The sequence below is a fragment of the Colias philodice genome, chromosome 21 (genome assembly GCF_061535455.1).
Source record: "Colias philodice isolate Cphi_HAF_F1 chromosome 21, ilColPhil1 Martin Lab GWU primary, whole genome shotgun sequence".
NCBI lineage: Eukaryota > Metazoa > Arthropoda > Insecta > Lepidoptera > Pieridae > Colias > Colias philodice.
In genome coordinates, this window is record NC_143106.1 from 4,300,241 (window position 1) to 4,323,029 (window position 22,789).

The window sequence follows — 22,789 nt, forward strand, 5'->3', positions numbered from 1 at the left end:
ATGTATCATATAGAACGTCGAAGGCACAGTCACTCTTGAACTCGTGGTGGTGTCAGTTACTTGTACTTGTATATTATTATATTACATTATCTGTGCCCGTCTGTAAGTATGGAGAGTATACCAAAAAATCCTATGTTAGAATACAGGGATGACACTATGAAATTCGTTCGGGAACAATACAATTTGAACACACCAGCCAGGATAAACGAAGCCATCGATATATTAGAGGAATGGATTAAAAAACAGAGCCATTTTGGAAAGACCGATTTTTGTGAGTATTTTATTTATGTTTCATTGTTGTTAAAAATTAATTAAATAAATAATTTATTAAATCATAGAGTCGATTTAAGCACAAACTTTCTAGTAATGTTTGCTTAGAAATGGATAAAATTGGATAAAATAATAGATTATAATTTATTTATATCATTTAAGTGATGGTAAAAAAAATTATTAAAACATTTTATTTTGATAGTTGTAATTATGCTGTTTTCTATAAAAGTTATAAATATCAGGTAAAATAAAATAAGTCGGATGATAATTTTAATATAGGTAGGTACTGTATTTTTTGATTCTATTAAATCGTGCAAATTAGATTAAAATATGATTATGATATATGGGTTCATATATGGGTTACTATAATAAACTATTTAGCGTGCATAAGAATGCTCTGTAGTAAAAAAATAAAAACTCTATATTTAATACAAAGGATATGCGATCGTAATATTATATCGAAGAATATTTATATCAGTATCTTTAAATTTTACAAACACAAAAATTTTTATAATATGAAAAAGATTTCGGGAATTATTTAAGTATAGTTAGTAGTTACTAAGTATTATGAATAAGTAAAATACTGCTCTACTCTGGAAATAAGGAAAACTGAGACGTTATATCTTCTTATATATAAAAATGAATCGCAAAATGTGTTGGTAAGCGCATAACTCGAGAACGGCTGAACCGATTTCGATAATTCTTTTTTTATTATATTCCTTGAAGTACGAGGATGGTTTTTACGTAGAGAAAACGTAAATATGTACCACGGGCGAAGCCGGGGCGGACCGCTAGTTATAAATAAATAGGTTAGGTACCTATTTATTATTTACCATTTTTTAATTTATTATTTACCATTAATATAATAAATTAAAAAATGAAGTACAATCTAATTATATTATATTATATATAAAAACACAATCATCACTTATAATTGTTTTAATAGTGGGTATCTAATTTTAACCGTCTTAAAAAAGGAGGAAGTTCACAAATCACAGTCGATTTGAGAACTTTTTTCCATCCATCTTTTTTTGGATTTGCTATCTCAAAACTTATGACTCGGCGAACCTGTTTTGATATTTTTTTATTTGAAAACTGGTGGTGGAAAATTCTGGTTTAATTCTGAAAATTGAAAGGTGTGTATTAAGTTTGTTAAAAAAAAAGAATTCGCCCAAACTCGCTTCAAATTAAATACCATGGCGCTGAGACAAACGTCAAAACGAAAAGGAATAGAATTCGCTAGCGATACTAATTGTCATAAGCGTATGATATTTCGCTAAGGATTTGTTCACCCTACCAACAACGAAGACGACCATAAAAATAATTGTCCGTATTTATGCAAAATGGAACCACTCGACAAATTTCGTTTTTTGCTTTTATTGAAGAATACTCATCCAAAAGTGGTCTAAATTCTTATACAAACAAGAACCACATGATTTTTACGTTGGAAACAAGGTATACTAAAAGCAGAAAGGAACCACCAGGAACAACGAATAATACCATATTAAGCAAAACCGAACCACAGCACCACGGGACTGCTTTGTTCAAACAAATAAACGATATTACTATCATGTCATTTTATACAAAACAGATCCACACCTACTTGGTACCATTATACATTACACATATTTCTATTAATAACAATTATTTTTAATACACGAAATGGAACCAGGTTTCTGTGGTATGGTTATGCGTAAAATAAATACATAATTTAATTGTAATTTTTTATTGCAAAATAAAACCACAAGCATTCGGTTCTATTATGCATAAATAAATATTGTAAAACATTCTGAAAACCATCATCGCTATATGGAACCAAATGCCTTGACTTGTTACAATGCTTCTCATCTTTAAACAACGTATTTCATTACTTAAGTGCAAAACTCCGATTTTTTAAGTAAAACGTCGAACATCTGTCAATATAGGTGACATTCAGCGAAGTAGTTCGAATACGCGACGGTGTTTTTTTCCTCCGCGAAGTAAGTTCTATTGTTTTTGTTAATTACCTTTAAAATTAAATGTGAAAATGTTTAGTAATAAATAAATAAGCAAGCAATGGGTAAGAAAAGCATTGGAGACGAACACCGAAGATAATAATGAAGATACAACGGGTAAGTAGTTTTATTTAATGCATATAAGTACTTATTGAATCTGAGATGCAGGTACGCTTTATCCACTTTTGATTCATTCCCGATTGTGGTGTGATTTTAAGAAGATAGTTCATTAAGTAAGTACAAGAGGAATCCTCTGTGGATTTACGTATTTTAACGACAATGTCGTTGTTCACGAAGGCGAGTCGAATTAAGAGTCATTTTGTTACGATTCATCTGTCATTGTGAGATGAAACTACTAAAGTCTAAACCCTGTTTTAAAAATAACTGTCGATTATCTAGGTACCTACCTACTATTTTGGTAAAATACGTTTAGATGTATTTCTGATGCCGCTGTAACAACAAATACTAAAAAACAGAATAAAAAAAGACGTGTGGCACTCGGGGACTGCCGCGGTAAAGCTATTGCATAGCATGCCTTCAAGCCACACCTCCGAGCCCGTCGGAGTGAGGTTTTTTCGTAACGGAATTTCTCGATTCGGTCCCCGCGCTCAAGGCCCGCGATAGAAGCTATGCAATAGCTTAATAAATATTTAAGAAGCTCCCATACAATAAGCCGTGATTATAAGGTACGGAACTCTTTATTGCGCGAGTCCGACTCGCACTTAGCCAGTTTTTTGTACATGGCGCATGTACATACAACATACTTAGTCGTCTAGTAGGGACACGGCTTTATAAGAACTAATAATATTTTGCTGTCGCCATATACCTACCTACGTATAAAAGCCACGCGGCTTTATTATTTTGATTTAAAGCTTTTTTCTTTTTATTACAGAAGATAACGAAGAACCTTATACGTCGCTGCCTCTGGAGAAGCTTTCTTCACCTTCTAGCGATATTCAGTGCATATTACATCTCATTCCACAAGATGCACAGTTTTTATAACGGTCTCATTAGTGATGATGCAATAGAAGACCACATAGATGGACTAGACACGGTGGATTTCGAAATCCAATTTGATGATAACGTCGAATAAACGTCCTATATAAGTATTATTTTATGTATTTTATTAATTAAAGCTTTAATTACGATATTATAAATACATAGTTTCATTTATATCATGAAATCCCTGGGATGTGGTTCCTTTTTGTATAAGAGAAAACCTATCAATTGATAAATGTTAAAAGGAACCACATGCACATTTTCTTAATTATCTAGAAAGTTTAAGAATATTCAGAGCAAATTTATATACACATACTTAAATAAGTAATTTATCAATGAATTTAAATAAAATAAATTTTAATTTTACTTCATCTAACAGAGCTGCAAATGTTTTTGTAAATCCTTTGATATCTCAGAAGTGCGTTTTTGCTGGGTGGTTCCTTTTTGCTTAAATACGGACAATTTTCATCCAGTCGCAATTTAACAAAATTCTGAAAAACACACTTAAAACTAAAGTATAGGAATTTCGTGTCGTTCTGGTGATTGGATTTTTTTTTTTGCGAATAATGAATGAAAACATAGATTTTTCGTAGAAACGGTGGCTCCTAGAAAAAAATGTATTGGAAGTTTTTTATAGATAATTTTATGATCTATAATTTTGGTCCCAGGTAATTATATGATTAGCTTACCGTCTCGGCGAAAATCGCAAAAAACCTATTTTTTATTAATTGACCTCGAAATTTTTTTCTTTCCGAGTACCAGTATGACGGGAAATTTATTTTGAACGAATTTTGTCTGGATGGGAATTTTGGTCGTTGTCGTCGTCATCGTTGGTAGTGTGACCGAACCATTACTAAAATGTCATGAACTTATGTCAATAATTAGCGATAGCAGTTTCTATTCCTTCGTTTGTTCTATTCTCTGCCATTAGTCTCGACCTGCATTAGCGCCATTGACAGCAGCTATTGTTTAGGGATATAAAAAATGTAAAATAAAACAACAATTACTCGCACGCTTCTGACTAATACACTGTATAATATTATAAATGAAGTAAGTATATTTCCATACAAAAACAGTTTTATTAATTGTTGTAATTATATTATAAACACGTGAAATAAAGAAGAAAACGAAGGTTTTAAACCATATTAAAATAAGAATAATCCACTTCTAGGCAAAATAATTAAAGCGTTACTTTCTATCTAAATTGATCGATGTTCAATTCACAGTAAAATTTAATAACATAACTCACAGTCTGGGAAGCTATAATAGGAAACATATCATTCTTGTCATTAAAGAAAAGTCGATAAATTGTGAAAATCTACCCCATTCCTCACAAGAGAACACAGGACTTCACTTGAATGAAAAAAAAAAGTAATTTTTAATGTAATATTCGAAAAAAAATATGTTAATGTAAATAAGCTATAGGTACTGTGAATCTGAAGGTTTATATCTTGATAACAAAAAGTTATGAAACTGCAAAAAATGTTATAATAATTAACATAGTCTCGCTTGTGTCTTATGTAAATTGAGTAAATAATTAGCATTATACTGCTACTGAATAAAAAAATGAAATCTAAACATATTATTGAATTATCTAGCACTTGAATTCGTTCAAAGTCTATGGCGGTAACTTAGATTCGTCAATAGTGTGTAGAGTCAATCTAAATTATTTATCCAAAATAGTATCTAGTAGATTTATAATAATCATAACGTTATCTTGAAGTGAAGTCTTCCCAAAATTATGATCACTCTATCAAAAGAGCTTTTGAACCACAATATAAAATAGACATTAGATACCACCAATTAGGATCGTATAATTAGTCAAGAACAAATTTAATTGTGTTTATTTTGTATGTTGAATATGTCTTTAATAATTATTGTTTTTTTTTTCTGGTTGTAGCTCGAGAATACCTAGAAAGAGCCATCATTATTTGCAAGGGTTCTACAGAAAAAGTAAAGAAGAAATTGGATAAAACCTGCACATTTAGAACCCTTATGCCTGCGTTTTTCGAAATCCACGACCCAAGATATCTTGTCAAAGGTTACAAAGATATTGTGTGAGTATAGAATATAATATACTAGATTTCCACTTCGCTTCGCCCGCGTTTTCAAAGGAAAACCCGCATAGTTCCCGTTCCCGTGGGTTTCCGGGATAAAACATATCCTATGTGTTAATCCAAGTTACCCTCTATATGTGTGCTAAGTTTCATTGTAATCGGTTCAGTAGTATTTGCGTGAAAGAGTAACAAACACACACACATCCTCACAAATTTTCGCATTTATAATATTATTAGTATTTATATTTTATAGTATTTTAAGCAATTATTGTATTTTAGTCATTTTATTCGTAATTTATACCAGTATTTTTTATTTTGTTTAAAAGTAGTATTTTATATTGCATTTTTATATTATTCGTGCAAAAAATAAATTAAAGCAAATGTCTCTGGACTATAATCCAGAGGGGGCGCGAACACCCTGTGATGACGGGTGCCTTTAAAAAAAAAACATATAACATTAGCTGATAACAAATAGAAAGATTGATTTGTTGTGTTATTTTGTGTTTAAAATTGTAAGTAAATTCTTTTACCAATTTTACTTTGGGCGGTTTTGTTAATTTGGGGCGACTTCTATGCCTTGACTTCAGACTTAAACTAAATATTCATCAGTTTTCATACACGAATTATAGATAATCGCAATTAGGTACCTAAACTTATTCGTATTATTACAATTATTTCGTGAACTGTAAAAACAGTTTTTTAGAAAAGAAAATATATTATTGATTAATGTGGTATAGCTAACCATAACTATAATAACCTTATTTATGAATTTAGATAACATTTTATTTATAAGGGCTTTTTGTAAGAACTTCCCATAAAATTATTCCAATCAAGTTTTAAAGTCGTTGACCTCCACCTATTAGATTTTTGGCCTTGTAACTGTTTATATATACAAATACTCCAAAAGATAAGCGGACACGATTTATACTTAGCTTATGTGAAAAAAATCCAGAAAATCTTTATATTGTTAGAATCAGAAGTGGTAATTCGTTAAAAAAAAACACGCACACGAGACTTATCCAAACTTTTAATTGTTATTACAACAAAATTAAATCAATAGTTCAAAACAACCGACAGGTAATTCGTACTGCACTTATACATTAGAAATTCAGGTAAAGATAAACGATTAACACAACACAAAATGGCTCACGTATACCGGGTAGATGTCCGTCTGCCTTGGAAGCCGCGAAACGAAAAAGGAGGATGTACTAGTTAACAACTGCTTTTATACATCTACCCGACACAGTGTTGCCATTTTGTGGGGGTATAGTTAACACGGCCTCTCCTGACAGCCGATCGTCCTCGATCCTGTTTTTTTGATTGTGATGACGTCCTAGTCCAGTAGTGGCATCGACAATCCCACTTGGCTAGGTAGGGGCGTCACTGGTCCGTCGATCTCGATGACCGGCTCCCATCGTTGACATGTTCATCAGGGAGCGACCTCCGCACGGCATCTGCAGCAGACGTTGATGGCTGAATGGTCTCCCAGGGTTCGGCTTCACCTGAAATTATAAGGAGTAGTCTACAGCCACCTGCTATTGAAGGGTTTCAGTCCAGTACTCCTGGCTAGCGATTCGAACGCTACAGGTTATGCAAGGATTCTAATACACAATGTACAGCCGTATACGTGATTTAACACTTGTCAGACAACGCCAGTGCGACTAGAGCGGTATCAAGGCTTCAGTGACTTAGTAACAATTTGCTAGTTTAGAGAACATCTGGATACTTTTCTACGCACTCGTTAGTAAAACAGCGACTTGACAATTAGTCAACGCTCAAATCCGACTAGCGAGACAACTCACTACGGAAATACAGTCGGCGACTTGACAATTCGTCAACGCTCAAATCCGACTAGCGAGGCAACTCACTACGGACATACAGACGGCGACTTGACGGTATATCTACGCTCGTTCGACTAGTGAAGTACATCACTACGATACGCCAGCGACTAGACAATACCTCAACGCCAGGGTTCGACTAGCGATTTGGATCGCTACGAGCCAATGGTACTCACCATCAAAAAATGCGGCACATGCTTCGGGACACCACTCGCCACGCCAGGGCACCATATGCTGTGCCGCGGCTTGAGTCTTCTTCCCGTAGTCACCGCTAACGAGTTTCAGCTCGTATCGGCCGCTAGGCAGGATGTTCACCACCTTGTAGGGCCCTCGCATCCCCGAATCTAGTTTGCCTGTGGACTGAGAAGTTTTTATTACGAACACGAGGTCGCCTACATTAAACTCCCGTGGTGGTCGTCTTCGACGGTTCTCACGCTCATCTTGTTCAGTCCGGTTTTTGTCGAGGAGTTGTCGTGCTCTGCTCCTGGAGAGTTCTCTGAGCGCTTCCCTGTTAGGTGACGAGTTCTCGATCGCCACGTCTCGCACTAAAGCGCGAATCACCGGAGTCGTTGCTTCGGTTCCTATGAGGAGATTTAGCGGGGAGCTTTGTACGGTTTTGTGCTTCGTTATATTAATAACGAGTTGTAATTTCCACAACGTGTTTGTCCACGATGTATTTCTTTGACTGGCTTCTACTCTAATCATGTTGAGTACGGTGCGCATATACCTCTCAACCTGGCCGTTAGCGTGGTGCATCTCGGGTGTTATATGATGCAGGTCACAGCCTAGGTCATTAACCCACTTGACAAACACGTTTGACTCAAACATACGTCCCTTGTCGGTTATCATGACTTTCGGCACACCAAATAGCGAAATCATTTGCGTGACAACTTTCCTGAGCTCCTCAGCGTCTTGACGGACCATGGGGTGTAATAAACAGTACTTGCTGAAACTATCGACAATGATAAGGACGTATCTGTACTCTCCAGATGCGGGTAGTGGCCCCAATGCGTCAACATGTACTGTGTGGAAAGGCGTGTCTGGTTTCTCCCATGAAGTGATGTATTGAAGAGGTGCCCGGGGAATTCGTTTCTTCGAGATACAGGTCAAGCAATGGGAGATGTATTTGGTCACAAACTGTTTCAGGCCAGGAAACCAAAAGTGTTTCAGGATGAGGTCTATAGTTTTCTCCACGCCGATGTGCTCATGCTCGTCGTGGAATATCCGCAGAAGGCTAAGCCGATGTCCTTTGGGTATGTAACACAACAGGCGTGGTTGTTCTCCGACTGGCATGTAACGATAATAGAGAAGGTCGTCACGAGCCACATACCTGTTTGAGTCTAGAGCCCCGTCTTGTAACTTTTGAAGCAGGTCCTGAGTTTCTTGGTCCGCTTCTTGCGCAGTGTGAGCCCAGTTACGAGGTTTCTGTATGTGGTTTACTCGAGTAACCGGGTTGCGGCTGAGGTAGTCTGCGTGTGGCATAAGCACCCCTTTTCTGTATTCCATTGAGAAATCGAAGTCTTGTAAATAAATCCACCACCTTGCAACTCGTGGCAGCAGATCTTTCTTGCGCTCAGTCGCCTTCAGCGCGTTGCAATCAGTCACGATGGTGAATTTCAATCCCACTAGATAGTGACGAAAGTTTTGGAGTGCTTTCACTACGGCCAACGTTTCGAGTTCGTACGAATGGTACTTACTTTCGGCACCCTGCGTCACCTTACTGAAATAAGCAATTGCGTGCTTCTTACCATCCGGGTGGATCTGTAGTAGGACAGCTCCATAACCAACGCTGCTGGCGTCTGTATGGACCTCTGTGGGATATCTAGGGTTAAAAATGGCCAAAACTGGCTCACTTGTCAAGTACCTGATCAAATCTTGGCGGACACTTTCATGTTCCGGGGTCCACGAAAATTCAGAGCCCTTTCGAGTGAGTTGGGCGATAATAGCAGTCTTGGTAGCGTATCCCTTGACGTAACGTCGGAAGTAACCAGCAAGGCCTAATAGCTGCCTTACCTGCTTGACGTTTTCTGGTGGACTCGTGTTGACCAAGGCTTCGACCTTCCGTGGGCTCGGCCTCACCTGACCCTTACTAATGATCCTGCCAAGATACTCTACCTCAGTAACTAGGAACGAGCACTTTCTTAAGTTGATAGAGAATCCTGCATCTGTAAGAGTTCCTAGCACCCTTCGGAGCAGTTCGATGCCCTCTTCAATGGTGTCACTTAGTAGGAGCACGTCGTCCACGTAGACCAGGGTATTTCCCGCGTTTATGTGCTCACGTAGTGTGTCATTGATTATCCTTTGGTAGACGATGGGACTATTTGCCAGACCATAAGGCATCTTTAAATATTCAAAGTGGTCTTCCGGTGTTACAAAACCGGTCAAGTGGACGCACGATTCTTTAATTTTAATTTGGTGAAAGCCAGAAGCCATATCTAAGCTCGAAAAGAAAGCATGAGTTCCTAGCCTGTCTATTTGATCCTCTATTAACGGGAGAGGATATCGGTCCTTCACCGTAATCCGGTTTAGGGCTCGAAAGTCTACGCAAAGCCGATCAGAGCCGTCGCGTTTCTTCACTAGTATGATTGGACTAGCGTATTCTGATGTGGAGCGCCTTATGATGCCTTTTTCTAAAAGATCCGCCGTTATTTCCCTAACCTTCAGTTTCTCTTGGTAGGACAGTTTATATGGTCGGTACACTACGGGTGTCGAGCTGGTCAGTTTGATTTCCATCTCTCCAGTCTTGACAGTAGTTTCGGCCGTACCGGTAATTAAATATTTTGAAAACTTTCTAACTACGCTAAGTAACGCTTCGCGTTCGCTACCGTGTAGTGGTGTGTTTATTTCAATGTTATCTGGCTGTTCTCTAATGACGTTAACACGGGCTTTCGATGCCGAATGAGAAAAGAACTGACGATCTTTTGTCCGCACATAGGTCACACCGTCTCTGTTTAATACATCCGTCCCTATTATAATCGGGGTTACCATGAGTGAAGACGGTACCACAGTGAGGTCAGTTTCGATCGATATACCGTCGAACTCTATGTAAACTGTGACGTACGAGGTGGATACGAATTCCTTGTTCCCGATTCCCTTAAGTACGCACCGACGAAATTTTGGCTGGCAAGGGAGGTACTTCAATACAGCCGAAGAGACTAACGAAACATTTAATGCTCCACTATCTATAAGAACATCCATTGGCACCCCGCATACAACGGCGGTAGTAATGTCGCTTTTCTGAGAATAGTTTGAAGAATCCGAACACAAGTTAATTCTATGCTCGTTGCGGGCTTCCGACCGATTCTTAGTGAAACAATCTTTTTCTGTATGTCCCGGCTTTTTGCAGAATGTACAAACGATCGTGGAACTCCGAGTCTCGACGCGAGGTTTACTAGAGTCGCTGCTAGCCGAAGGCTTTGTTCTTTTAGGACAATCGCGGCGTAAGTGGCCTCGTTGGCCGCAAGTATAACACTTAATTTCTTTATCATGATAACTTGGCCTTGGTGGTCTAGACGGCGGCTTCGGTGCAGAACTACGGGCTTCCTGTTTAATATGACTTTGTTTTGTGTAGATTGACAGAAATGATACTACGTTGTCGGGGTTTAAGTCAGCGTTAGCTGCGGCCGCGCGTACTTGGGGATTAACAATGCCTCTTATTACGATAAGTATGCGTAGTTCGTCGCTTAAACCTTGCACAATACGTAAACGGAGTAAGGTTCGTCGGGCATATTCAGCGTAAGTACTATATTTGTCCGAGGTTTTATTCATAGTATCGTAAAGGATATTAGCAAAGTCGAGTTTAGCGGGGCAGAGCGGTTTAAACTCACGCTTAAAGTTAGACCAAGTCCTATCGTTGGTGACCCATTCGCTAATCCACGCCTTAGCGTCGCCCTTCAAACAGTTCGCTACTCGGGATAAGCACTCATGATCTGACCACCCGTTCATTTCCCTAGCGCGGTCTACTTCTTCGAACCACACATCAATATTGTTTATGGTAGGGTCGAAGTTGGAGACGAAGTAGTTGCCCGCACGCGCGGGTTGAACTGCCTTTACTGCGTCGATAATAGCCTGAGCAAGAGTGGACGTCTCCGAACAACGCATAGTCGAATTCGTGGCGCGATCTTTTCCTATCAATCTCGATTCACGAAGCTCACCACGTTCAATGGGAAGGGCAGACCTCAACGCGCTTTGAACTGGAGTCATCAGCCGCGGTGAAGGAGTCCTCGTTTTATGGTCACGATTATGACGTCGCGATGTCTTATGCGAATGACGAGACTTTGAAACGCTACGAGATTGACGCGAGCGATAGTAGTGAGGAGATCGTTTTGTATGACGCACCGCGCTGCGAGAACGATGTACAGCGGCGCTACGGGACCGGTCGCGACGGCGGTGGGAACGTGGTACTGTATCACGAGATTGACGCGAGTGACGTGACGCGCTGCATGCGAGTTCTGACCGACGACTATCGCTTGAGCAAGAACTACGCGAGTGCGAAAACGACCGACGGCAACTATTACGTTTATTACGAGATCGCGATACGTCTCTTTCACGCGAGCCATTTTGACGATGCCGAGTACGTCCACGTGACCTACTTCGCGGCATTATTTAGCACAAAAAGTTCACACGTACACAGTCACGCTTATTATTCGGCGGTTAAGTTAGATCAACCAAAGTAAAACACAAAAGAACAAAGGAAATGTAAAAATAAGAAAAGAAAAAAAAAAAAAAAAAGTGCACTAGAACTACCTGCCGTACGCAATGTAACGACCGTCGAACAAGTGGGCTTATGGAGTTCACTATCCCACTTCTGATGTTAGAATCAGAAGTGGTAATTCGTTAAAAAAAAACACGCACACGAGACTTATCCAAACTTTTAATTGTTATTACAACAAAATTAAATCAATAGTTCAAAACAACCGACAGGTAATTCGTACTGCACTTATACATTAGAAATTCAGGTAAAGATAAACGATTAACACAACACAAAATGGCTCACGTATACCGGGTAGATGTCCGTCTGCCTTGGAAGCCGCGAAACGAAAAAGGAGGATGTACTAGTTAACAACTGCTTTTATACATCTACCCGACACAGTGTTGCCATTTTGTGGGGGTATAGTTAACAATATCTATAATATAAAATGAATCGCAAAATGTGTTGGTAAGCGCATAACTCGAGAACGGGTGGACCGATTTCGATAATTCTTTTTTTATTATATTCCTTGAAGTACCAGGATGGTTCTTATGTAGAGAAAACATAAATATGTACCACGGGCGAAGCCGGGGCGGACCGCTAGTACCTAATAAAAATGAATCGCTAAATGTGTTGGTAAGCGCAAAACTCGAGAAGGGCAGAATCGATTTCGTTAATTCTTTTTTATAATATTCCTTGAAGTACGAGGATGGTTATTAAGGAGAGAAAATGTAACGTTCTATATGTAAAGTTGGGGCGGACCGCTACCTACATAAATTTATTCTTTAAAAGTCGTATACAAAAAAATATTGTTTATTAAATTTACTTTTAGATGGTTAAAGTTGCAAATATTCATGTTAGGTACTTTTTGCGTGATCACTTTTTTGTCGGCGTTAGTCAGAACTCAGAATTTTACAAATTAATATTATTGTAAAAATTAAACTTCACATTTTCGTATATTATGAGGAAAATTGTCTAGTAGGTATAACATTATTTATTTTAAAGAATTAAGACTGGAAGTTAAGACGTAATAATTATTCAATTAAAAAATATTTTATAATAATACTAGCGACCCGCCCCAGCTTCGCACGGGTGCAATGCTGATACTAAATACACTACAGAAAAACTGTGAACGTTGTAGGTACATAATACATACATATATATATAAACATAGCGACCCGCACCGGGCGGCCGGCCGGTACCGCCGCAAACGCTACGTCCCGCAATTTTTAAATCTGTAATATCTTCGAAAATATTCACTTAAATCATACGGTGTAAAGGGCCATATAGATCTATATTAAATGAACAATGTATTCAAGGTATTTAATTGGTTAAGGATTAATGCTGTATTGGCTAAAATCGCTTCGAAAATTAGCCATTATTGTTTATTAAAAATTAGCCATTATTATGTCGTAAAAAGTAAATGACAAAAAAAAGTTATTGTGGGTTATCCATAAGAGATAGACATATACCATCAGGGACTTTTATGTAGACCTTTTCAATGTGTGCAATACTTAGTACATTATTTTGATAAAACTCATAGCCTGCGTTTGCAATGTAAGCGGAAAAAATGTAATTATTTACGACATCACATTAGAAACCTCAAAAATAACAGTATTTCTCCACTATTTAATGGATGTTATTATACGTATAAACCTTCCTCTTGAATCACTCTATCTATTAAAAAAAAACCGCATCAAAATCCGTTGCGTAGTTTCAAATATTTAAGCATACAAAGGGACATAGGGACATAGGGACAGAGAAAGCGACTTTGTTTTATACCATGTAGTGATATAAGTTAAGTTTTTTTTTCATATCATCAGAACACTGTGATATTACTGTTTACCAAACTAAACAATAAACGTACGCGGTTTTATATTATGTACCTATATACCTAATAGACCGGGAGATACTGACACAAAATTTCGAGTCATTTGTAACAAGGATGGCGGTTCTACAGGGGTCTTAGTACGCAATGACAAAAAGAAAAATGATGGTGTGAACGCTGGTACCGGTGGCTTAGTCGCGTGGGCGTTTGTCGAACTCGTCGGAAAAATAGCGAAAGTCAAACGATTTGTAACACAAAAATTTTAGAATTTACCGATAGCCCATAAAAAAGTAGTAGGCGGTAGTGTCATGCCATACTTTTCCGGTGTGACTTACAGCCCGCCATACCGACGCGAATGTGTTGATTTAAATAAAACAATCATTCAACCATTTGTACCAGGCTAACTTTTGCACAGGTAACTATCGTCGTGCAGCCATTTACGAAAATCGCCATGCCATACTTTTCGGACGATTCCAAATGGTCGCCATACCGCCGAAAATCTGCAAAAAAATTTTATTTCGCCAAACTTTTTGTACCAGTATTGCATTTGGATTTTTGGAGAGTATTTGATAAAATGTGACCATTATTATATTTGCCATACTTCTAGTAGGGGGAAAAAGTGCTGTCATACTTGAAAACTTAATTTATTATTAATTTATATAAGTGAAGATTTCCAACACATAGATCTTTGAAATTTTGTATTTATATTTGTTGATCCTCAAACTTACAGGAAAAATAAGTGCCATACTGTTACAAATCGTTTGACTTTCGCTATTTTCCGACGAGTTCGACTAACGCCCACGCGATTAAGCCGCCGGTACCAGCGTTCACGCCATCGTTTTTCTTTTTGTCATTGCGTACTAAGACCCCTGTAGAACCGCCATCCTGTTACAAATGACTCGAAATTTTGTGTCAGTATCTCCCGGTCTATAATGTCAATCAATAACTCTCATCATGTTATAACTTAGACCAAATCTTGTGTTTTAAAACTTGTTGATAAGAAGTATTAGATAAAGATAGTTGAACATAACATTTTTTATAGTTAACACGCTTCATAGTTAACGTCTAATAATTATCATTAATAGATAAAACGCTAATGATATTATTAGAATAATATATATTATAATAGATAACTTTATATTCTTAAAAAAAGAAACTCAGCTAATTAAATAAACATTCATTATAAAAACTTGTAGGAAACCAGTTAACATTCCAGTCACACATAATAAATTTTAATAGAAAAACAATTACATAGTGTACAGTTTATACAGTGTTGTACGTTTATCTTAACCACTTTTTTAATTATTATGGTTTTTTTTCTTTGCCCTAAATGCGAATGTTTTGGGGATGAGGATCTATAACATGAAAAACATAATATTATGGAATAGAAAAAGATCTTTTTCTATTCCATATTACTAAGGCTCTTTATTTATGTACTGGCTGTGCTCCGCGGTTTCACCCGCATTGCTCCGCTCCTGTTGGTCTTAGCAAGATGATAATATTATATACCTAGATAAATGGGCTATCTAACACCGTAAGAATTTTTCAAATCGGACCAGTAGTTCCTGAGATTAGCGCGTTCAAACAAACAAACTCTTCAGCTTTATAATATTATATATTGTATAGATAGTGTGTACAGTGTACACTATGGCAGCCACTAACATTACAATATGAACTTTACTTATGGGAGCCACAATCTCTATTACCTGTTGACCGCCTCCTTGGTTCAGTGGTTAACGCGTGAGCGTAGAACTAGGGTACCCAGGGAACTCGGGTTCGACTCTCGGTGGAGACGAAAAAAAATGTCTCAGTCTGGCAGGACACAAAAGCCTGATCACCTACTTCTCCCTAAAGAAAAATCGATCAGTGAAACAGAATAATTCTGTTTCACTGATCGATTTTTCTTTAGGGAGAAGTAGGTGATCAGGCTTTTGTGTCCTGCCAGACTGAGACATTTCTGATGTATGCATAATAATTCATCTGCTCCATACTTCACTAGGGGGCACGGGACTTCTATGACTGTACTGTGTTGTTAAATTTCTAACAATTATATTTAATCTCGTTTCAGTATCGATGGTTTCCTTCCAAAACTCACGAAGGACCACTACCGCGTGTACGTGCTAAGGAACATAGGAAAACGTTTCGAAAGCAGTTTCAGTAATTATTACAAATTCACGATTATGGTAAGTTATTATTCATAAAGTTTATATTATGTACATTTTATGGATTGTTAGCACGGTAATATGTCTAATTTGAAATGGAGATATTATATTTTTAAATTCTATATGTATAACGGAACGTCGGAAGGCTCGGCGGTATGATCTCCGTTATCAGACATAGCGGTGGTTTAGTAGTGACGGGAACACCGAAATAAACTCACTATTTTCTCAAACGCCAATCAGATACTTATTAAAGTTTACAGTACTACTTAATTTTGCGTAACAATCAAGATGGAAACAGATTAAGAGCCAATAGGTTAGTACGCGTGCGCCCACGTGCGCCTCTGTGCACAACTGACAGTAGAATGTCAGCTGTCACCATCGTGCCAACCCACTACCCTATTCGGGACTACCCGCTCTTATTTTTATCATGTCATGTGTCAACCTTACTTCACAATATTTTCATTACTGGCAACACAACATAATACTTTGACCATTGAGATAATATTAATATGGAGTCGATACCGCCTACACCACTTATGTTCCACTCAACATACGTCATGTGGCGTAACTGCACTCAGTCGCTTGCTCGCTCATTGGCGCGAACGTCACGCTCATTTTTTATTTGTTTTAAAGTGAAACGCATCAAATATGCCTACGTGTGTGTTACGATATTGCACAAATAATACAAATAATACGGAAAAGTGCAAAGGAATAACTTTTCAATCAGTAAGTAATTAGATAATAATTTTTAAAACTTAGTTAGAACAAAATTTTTGGCGGGCGACATTTTGCGTCATTTGTCATAGATTAAAAATTTAAGATATGACATTGGGCATGAAATAAGTGTTGTTAGTAATATTTGCTGGCGTATATTTTTATAGTATAAAATAATAATTTTACATATTTAGAAAAGCATAGACTGGTTGTTAATTGAAAAAAGGTGAAATCATGAAATATGAAAATCAATTACTTAATCACCAATTTTTTTTTTTGTTAATTGATTTTAATCAATTTTAATTGATATTGTATAAGCTACTGACTTGAACGTATAATTGAATTATTATTTATTTATCTGCACTAATATTATAAAGAGGAAAAATTTTGTTTGTTTGTTTGATTGTAATAAATAGGCTCATAAACTATTGGACCGATTTTGATGAAATTTGGCCAATCTTTAGACCCTGAGAAAAAACATAGGCTACTTTTTATTGCGAAATATGTACCACGGGCGAAGCCGGGGCGGACCGCTAGTTCAGAGATTAATATTTTTTCTATTCAAGGTTTCCATGTCTGGGTCGTGAAGAAAGGGAAAAATGGGTAAAATTTGTCCAAAACAACCGCAGTGAAAAAAACCTGGTTACCATCCGATAGAACTAGCATCTGTTCATTGCATTTTCGCGATGAGGATAAATATACCACAAAAGCGGGAAGGCGTATTCTAAAGAAGTCTGCTGTTCCTTGTATTGATGTTAGTAATAATAATAAAATTTTACGGATTTGTATAACAAATAAAATATTATTTTAGCCATCACTAACATTATTATTATTATATTTATTTTAGCCGAAGGTGTGCTACAATAGTACTGGAACAATACAAGCAATTTCTGAGCCGGGAACATGTTCTGAGGATGATGAACTAAATATAAATAAACACAATTTTTACACGGCTTTTATTTTTTTTCTAAAAAAGGCTCAATTTGTAAGGAATGAAACTTCCCATAGCCCATATTGAACCTCCTCATCCTATATTATATGCCAGATATTGTTAGCCCCGCGTAGTAAAGTCAGTTTATATCTGAAATAAATATTAAGTAAGTACAAAGAAAATTTCAAGTCAACGTGCATGTAAGGAGTGGCACCCAATAAAATAGACAGAAAGAAACAAAGTGTCGCCTCTATAGCGGTGAGTCAGTGACATCGCATAATCTATGACTGTCTAGCTGTCATTCGCGCGCCCCGCGCCGCCATCTTGGCGCACAGATTTTGTTCGTGGTGTCTGCTCCATTATTAATATTATCTCAATGACTTTGACATTGACAATCAAAACAAACAATTTAACCACGTGAAATCAACTATGCTAGATAATTATTATTTAGTACAGTAATTATCGGCGCGCCGTCATATAAGTATAATATAGGAAAGTCGTGTTAGTTAAACTTTTTCTAATACAAGAACAACTGAACTGATTTGCAATTTTTCCTACTTGACCATATCGTATATCGTATCGGATGTCGTATTATAAATGCCGTTAAATAAAGAGGCTAAAATATAATTTGAATAGGTACCTACATTAAATATTGGGAATCAGAATGCAGAATCAATGTAGCAAATTTAATGCAGGATTATTTTTTGTGGTAATGTGAAATTCTGATCCACGATTATTTTACATTTAAAAAAATAAAAAAAAATTATTGTCGTTTTTAAATAAAATTATGTACTTTTTAAAGCACATTGTATAGACCTTGATAACGTTAGCAAGGCGATATTATTATGTCTATAAATTGCTATAGATAATCAAATTAGTTGCGAAATCAAAATTGAATTATTATATTATTCTATACTGGGGTGCATTATGCCGGTATGCCCTGTCTACCAGATCCAGATTATACATTCAGTACAGACCTTAAGGCTTAAACTGTATTAGTAACTATTACACAATGAATAGAAATCAGTTACAATTACTTTACAAACTGATTGTGACATGGATTTTAATCCAATGCTGCTATTGCTATCCCTAATGTGCAATTACTTGCACTGGACTCATACCCAAAACGTATCCAGTGTAGATAATTACTGAAAACTAAACGACAGTTGAAAAAACAAACGTTAGACGCAACAATACAATTTCTAGTCCTAATGTACTGTAACAAAAAGTATCTTTTGCACCGCGTTTCCACAAATAAGAAATAGGGAAAAATAAATAAAAATAATATTTAAAATATTTATATATTCAATGGTGATTATAGTATACCTATGTAATTCATTTACAGTTATGCGAGTATCTACAACGATATGATTATTGCAATGGTGTTCTCGTCTTGTTCGATTATCGAGAAGCGAATATATTGGAATTGCTTAAGAATATTAGTATAATGGAACTACGACAAGCACTGACCATTATTGTTGTGAGTATTTTATTTTTAGGAAATATTTTTGACTCTATATGTTAGGTTTCTCTTTGTACCTAATAATTGTTTGAAAATGCTTTTTAAGCGCTGACTATAATGTTTCATCAGGTAAAGTTAATTAAAATTTAATCATACCATCTGAGAAAGTTTTCATGAAGATGATAAAAATAAATTTTAAAGATAATTGCAAAGATTGATAATTGATAATTGCAAATTGAAAAGCAATTGTACTTAGAAACCGGTCAACTTAGTGTACGGAAGCTATTTTTAATTCACTCATTTTAAAATTTCATAAGTCAGCTGCTAGAACCATAATTAACCCGGAAAGTAGACCTCTTACATGGAAAACTCCTACCACTCACACCTCTTTTGCTCATAAATTCTTCTCTTTCCTGGGTCCTTACTTATATACTGCAATGATGATATATTGCCTATAGCCTTCTTCGATAAATGGGCTATCTGACACCGAAATACTTTTTCCAATCGGATCAGTAGTTCATGAGAAAAAAAAATACAAGATTTTTAATTGTAATAGTATATTTTTTAGCCTAAGGAATAAAATGTAGTACCACTGGAAGAAACTTGTTCCCACGACACAGGGAATCCTGGGAGCAAGGGTTGTCAATTTACATGTATCTAATATTTTGAAAAATAAAGTTATTGTAATTGTATTATTATTATTGTAATTACGTATCCGTATAACTTATATCACCAAGTCATAACCCATCAGCATACCAAATTTCAGTCAAATAAATTCTATATAAGAGTTAAATAGCAACTATGAACCACTACACATACGCAATCTCAGAATAATATTTATATATGTAATTAAAATACTAGCAAAAAAAAATTAACACACGCATACACTTTAAACTTTTTTTGGAACATATTTATTGTATTAATATGTTTTTAGGAGGGTTATAGTTTCCGCATCAGAGGCCTACATTTCCTGTCACCATCTAAAACGATTGAAACCTTCATAAACCTGGTTGTGAAGCAAGTGTTGAATGAGAAGCTGGTTAACCGTATCCACGTACATAAAGATATAGCTTCTTTGTCAGAACATATACCCTTGGACATATTACCTTCTGAATATGGTGGTAAAGAGAAATCAATGGAAAAAATACATAGTGAGTATCGTGAGCGGTTAATTTTGAACTCAAGACAAATTGGAATAGCAATATTATTAATTTTATGGCGTTTGGCCATTGATTTTTATTATATCACTAATACTGCATACCTATGCAGTATTTACTTACCTCTTTAGGTAGAACTTTTAATTTGCGTCGGACCTGAGTTTTTTTTTTATATTTAGTAGTAAGTATTCAGACTTTAGTATTCACGCTCAAACTTTTTCTTTCAAATAGTTTTCCTTCGGAAGTTCTTTTGAATCATCAAAATACACAATCTATAAAACATAATACTTAAATATATTAGATAGCAGCTTCGCCTGCGTGGAAAAGATAAATTTTCATGGTACAAACTTTCATCCCCTATTTGATCCCCTTGGGGGATGAATTTTCTAAAATCCTTTCTTAGGGGACGCCTACGTTATGACATCTACCTGCATGCCAAATTTCAGCCCGATACGTCCAGTGGTTTGGGCTGTGCGTTGATAGATCACTATATCAGTCACCTTTGAGTTTTATATAATATTATATAATATATAGGGTTACTTGTAAAGCACCAGCAACCTCGCAGGACAAGATAGCTAACATCATATGTAACAACATTTGTTCTACGACTTTTGATAATTTGTTAGATTTTATTTTCATACAAAAATAAATATAAAATATTCATTTAATTTTCCGTTTGAATATTATAAACTCTACGCGCATCCCAAAAATTACGTAAACAAGAAGCGAACGAGAGGGGAAAGGAGGCGTCGCGTCGTCCTTTCGATAATGAATAGAACATAGACTTACAAATGTTAGGAGAGTACAATAAAAACTTTAAAAAAATCATTTAAAAATAATGTATTGCGTTATGCCAAAAGTCGTAGAACAAATGTTGTTACTTATGATGTTAGCTATCTTGTCCTGAGAGGTTGCTGGTGTTTTACAAGTAACCCTGTAGATATAGATTACTTGAACGTAGTACTTTCAATTTAAAAATTTTTTTATAGAGGTATAACTTCATTTCATAATGTTTCAGATGAACTATTAGACGAGTTATGTAAAAAAGATTTTATGGACTATCTTCAAGAAATGAGTGCTGCTAAAACCGACGAATCGAAGCGACAGACAGAAAAGTTCTACGAACAGTATTTAGGCACGCCTGGCTCATTCAGAACATTAAGTGTAGACTAAAGTAAAAGTGGTGATATTAAAGACTTTAGGGGTGGACTTAGTAAAGCACTTTTCTCAAACTTATCCTAAAGCTGCCCCATGTTACTTTAGCGATAACAAACATGTCAAAGTAACGGTTAGGGAAAATAAATGAATTTGACAATTTTATACATGACTTCATAATTTTACACTAATTATTACCTACCGTGTTTCAGCAGTTAAAGCTATTAAAGTTAAATAACTGTCAGAAGCGTCAAATAATAAATAAGCTGTCAATTGACTTATGACTTTTTTTTTTAACTTTTGCTATGCTAAAAAATACGCTGGTGCAACAAATTTCGCAGACGCTGTAAAAGTCACCGTTACTGTTATTGTTAAATTTGATATTAACCTTAAGAGTGCGTATAAAGCCAGATAATTCTACGATTAAGCCCCGCACATTACGCGCCATGCCGCGCGCCCTCACAATACCCTCATACACCCGGCTCATCCAACGTACGTAAAGTTCATCGCACGCTAAATTATACACAATATTCTTCGCTCGTTCAACGCGTATTTTCGGTAGTTAGTAGGTATGTTGTCTAAAATAATTGTATAAAACAGTGAAGTTGAAATCATCACAAATTATGTAATATGTCTTTTTATTATTATTTGTTTATAATTATTAATGATAATCGATACATATTATAAAACAGTAAAAAACTGTCTGTATGTAATATATAAAAAAAAACAATATTAGGGAAACAGTATAGAGCACGAATCCGTAAAAAAAGTCTGTCGAAATAGCGAGTATAGATACTATTTTTAAATAAACATACGCAGTCGACGACACACATTCCTCCAGAACTTTATTTTGATTAATTTGGTTATAGTCCATTGAATGAGTCCCTCCAAGGGGGGTCTAGAGTGCATGAGTTAGTAACGTAAGATGTTTCTTCGGAAACATGTCAAGAGTCCCTAGGTAATAAACATACTAAAACCCCGGGCCACTAGGAGGAGCCCCGGAGTGGGGGGAGGGGGGAAATGGGTCCATTTTTTCATTTTTCGCTTAAATCTCAAAAACGGTACATGTTAGAGAAAAACTTTCAAGGAAAAATTGAAAGGCCATAAAATTATCTACAAGTTGTACCTGAATCATTTTTTCCTATATCCTACCGTTTCTTAGTTATACGCAGTAAAACATGATTTTGGCTCAAACAATTTCCACATCAATCGATCAAAAAATATTTCTTTCTTCCAAAAAACTCAAAAGTGCAACTTGTGACCGGTACTGATAGATTGCTCTTAATTAGGTCTATAATTGGTAAAATAAACACATTCCTCCATGGAAGCCTTTAGGAGGAATCGATTGTCAAAATATTATATTATGGTAGTTTGAGTTACTGAACTTGATCTTTTTATTTTTTTCTTCCAAAAAACTCAAAAGTGCAACTTGTGACCGGTACAGATAGATTGCTCATAATTAGGTCTATCATTGCTAAAAATACCAGATTCCACCACGGAGGCGTTTACGGGGAATTGAATTTTATCAGGGT

General features: G+C 36.2%; 1 protein-coding gene and 2 long non-coding RNA genes across 3 annotated transcripts; all 3 read left to right on the forward strand.

Moving 5' to 3' along the window:
• The first annotated feature begins 28 nt into the window (after positions 1 to 28).
• Positions 29 to 21,422, forward strand: LOC149478810 (retinaldehyde-binding protein 1-like). Its single transcript, XM_089708936.1, has 6 exons — positions 29 to 271; positions 5,164 to 5,320; positions 15,745 to 15,859; positions 18,829 to 18,963; positions 19,880 to 20,096; positions 21,121 to 21,422. Exons 1-6 carry the CDS (start codon positions 109 to 111, stop codon positions 21,273 to 21,275), a joined length of 942 nt encoding a protein of 313 aa, XP_089565062.1. The 5' UTR covers positions 29 to 108; the 3' UTR covers positions 21,276 to 21,422.
• Positions 1,602 to 3,421, forward strand: LOC149478811 (uncharacterized). Its single transcript, XR_016317371.1, has 2 exons — positions 1,602 to 2,381; positions 3,157 to 3,421. It is a non-coding gene; the product is annotated as an uncharacterized LOC149478811 (long non-coding RNA).
• Positions 16,315 to 17,496, forward strand: LOC149478812 (uncharacterized). The gene is made up of 2 exons (XR_016317372.1): positions 16,315 to 16,564; positions 17,119 to 17,496. It is a non-coding gene; the product is annotated as an uncharacterized LOC149478812 (long non-coding RNA).
• Positions 21,423 to 22,789: the final 1,367 nt, after the last annotated feature.

Excerpts from the sequence above, each read along its gene's own strand:
- LOC149478810 (XM_089708936.1), top strand. The coding sequence starts at position 109 with ATGGAGAGTATACCAAAAAATCCTATGTTAGAATACAGGGATGACACT. Across the intron at positions 15,860-18,828 it reads ATTACAAATTCACGATTATG|TTATGCGAGTATCTACAACG; the intron begins GTAAGTTATTAT and ends ATTCATTTACAG. Across the intron at positions 20,097-21,120 it reads ATCAATGGAAAAAATACATA|ATGAACTATTAGACGAGTTA; the intron begins GTGAGTATCGTG and ends ATAATGTTTCAG.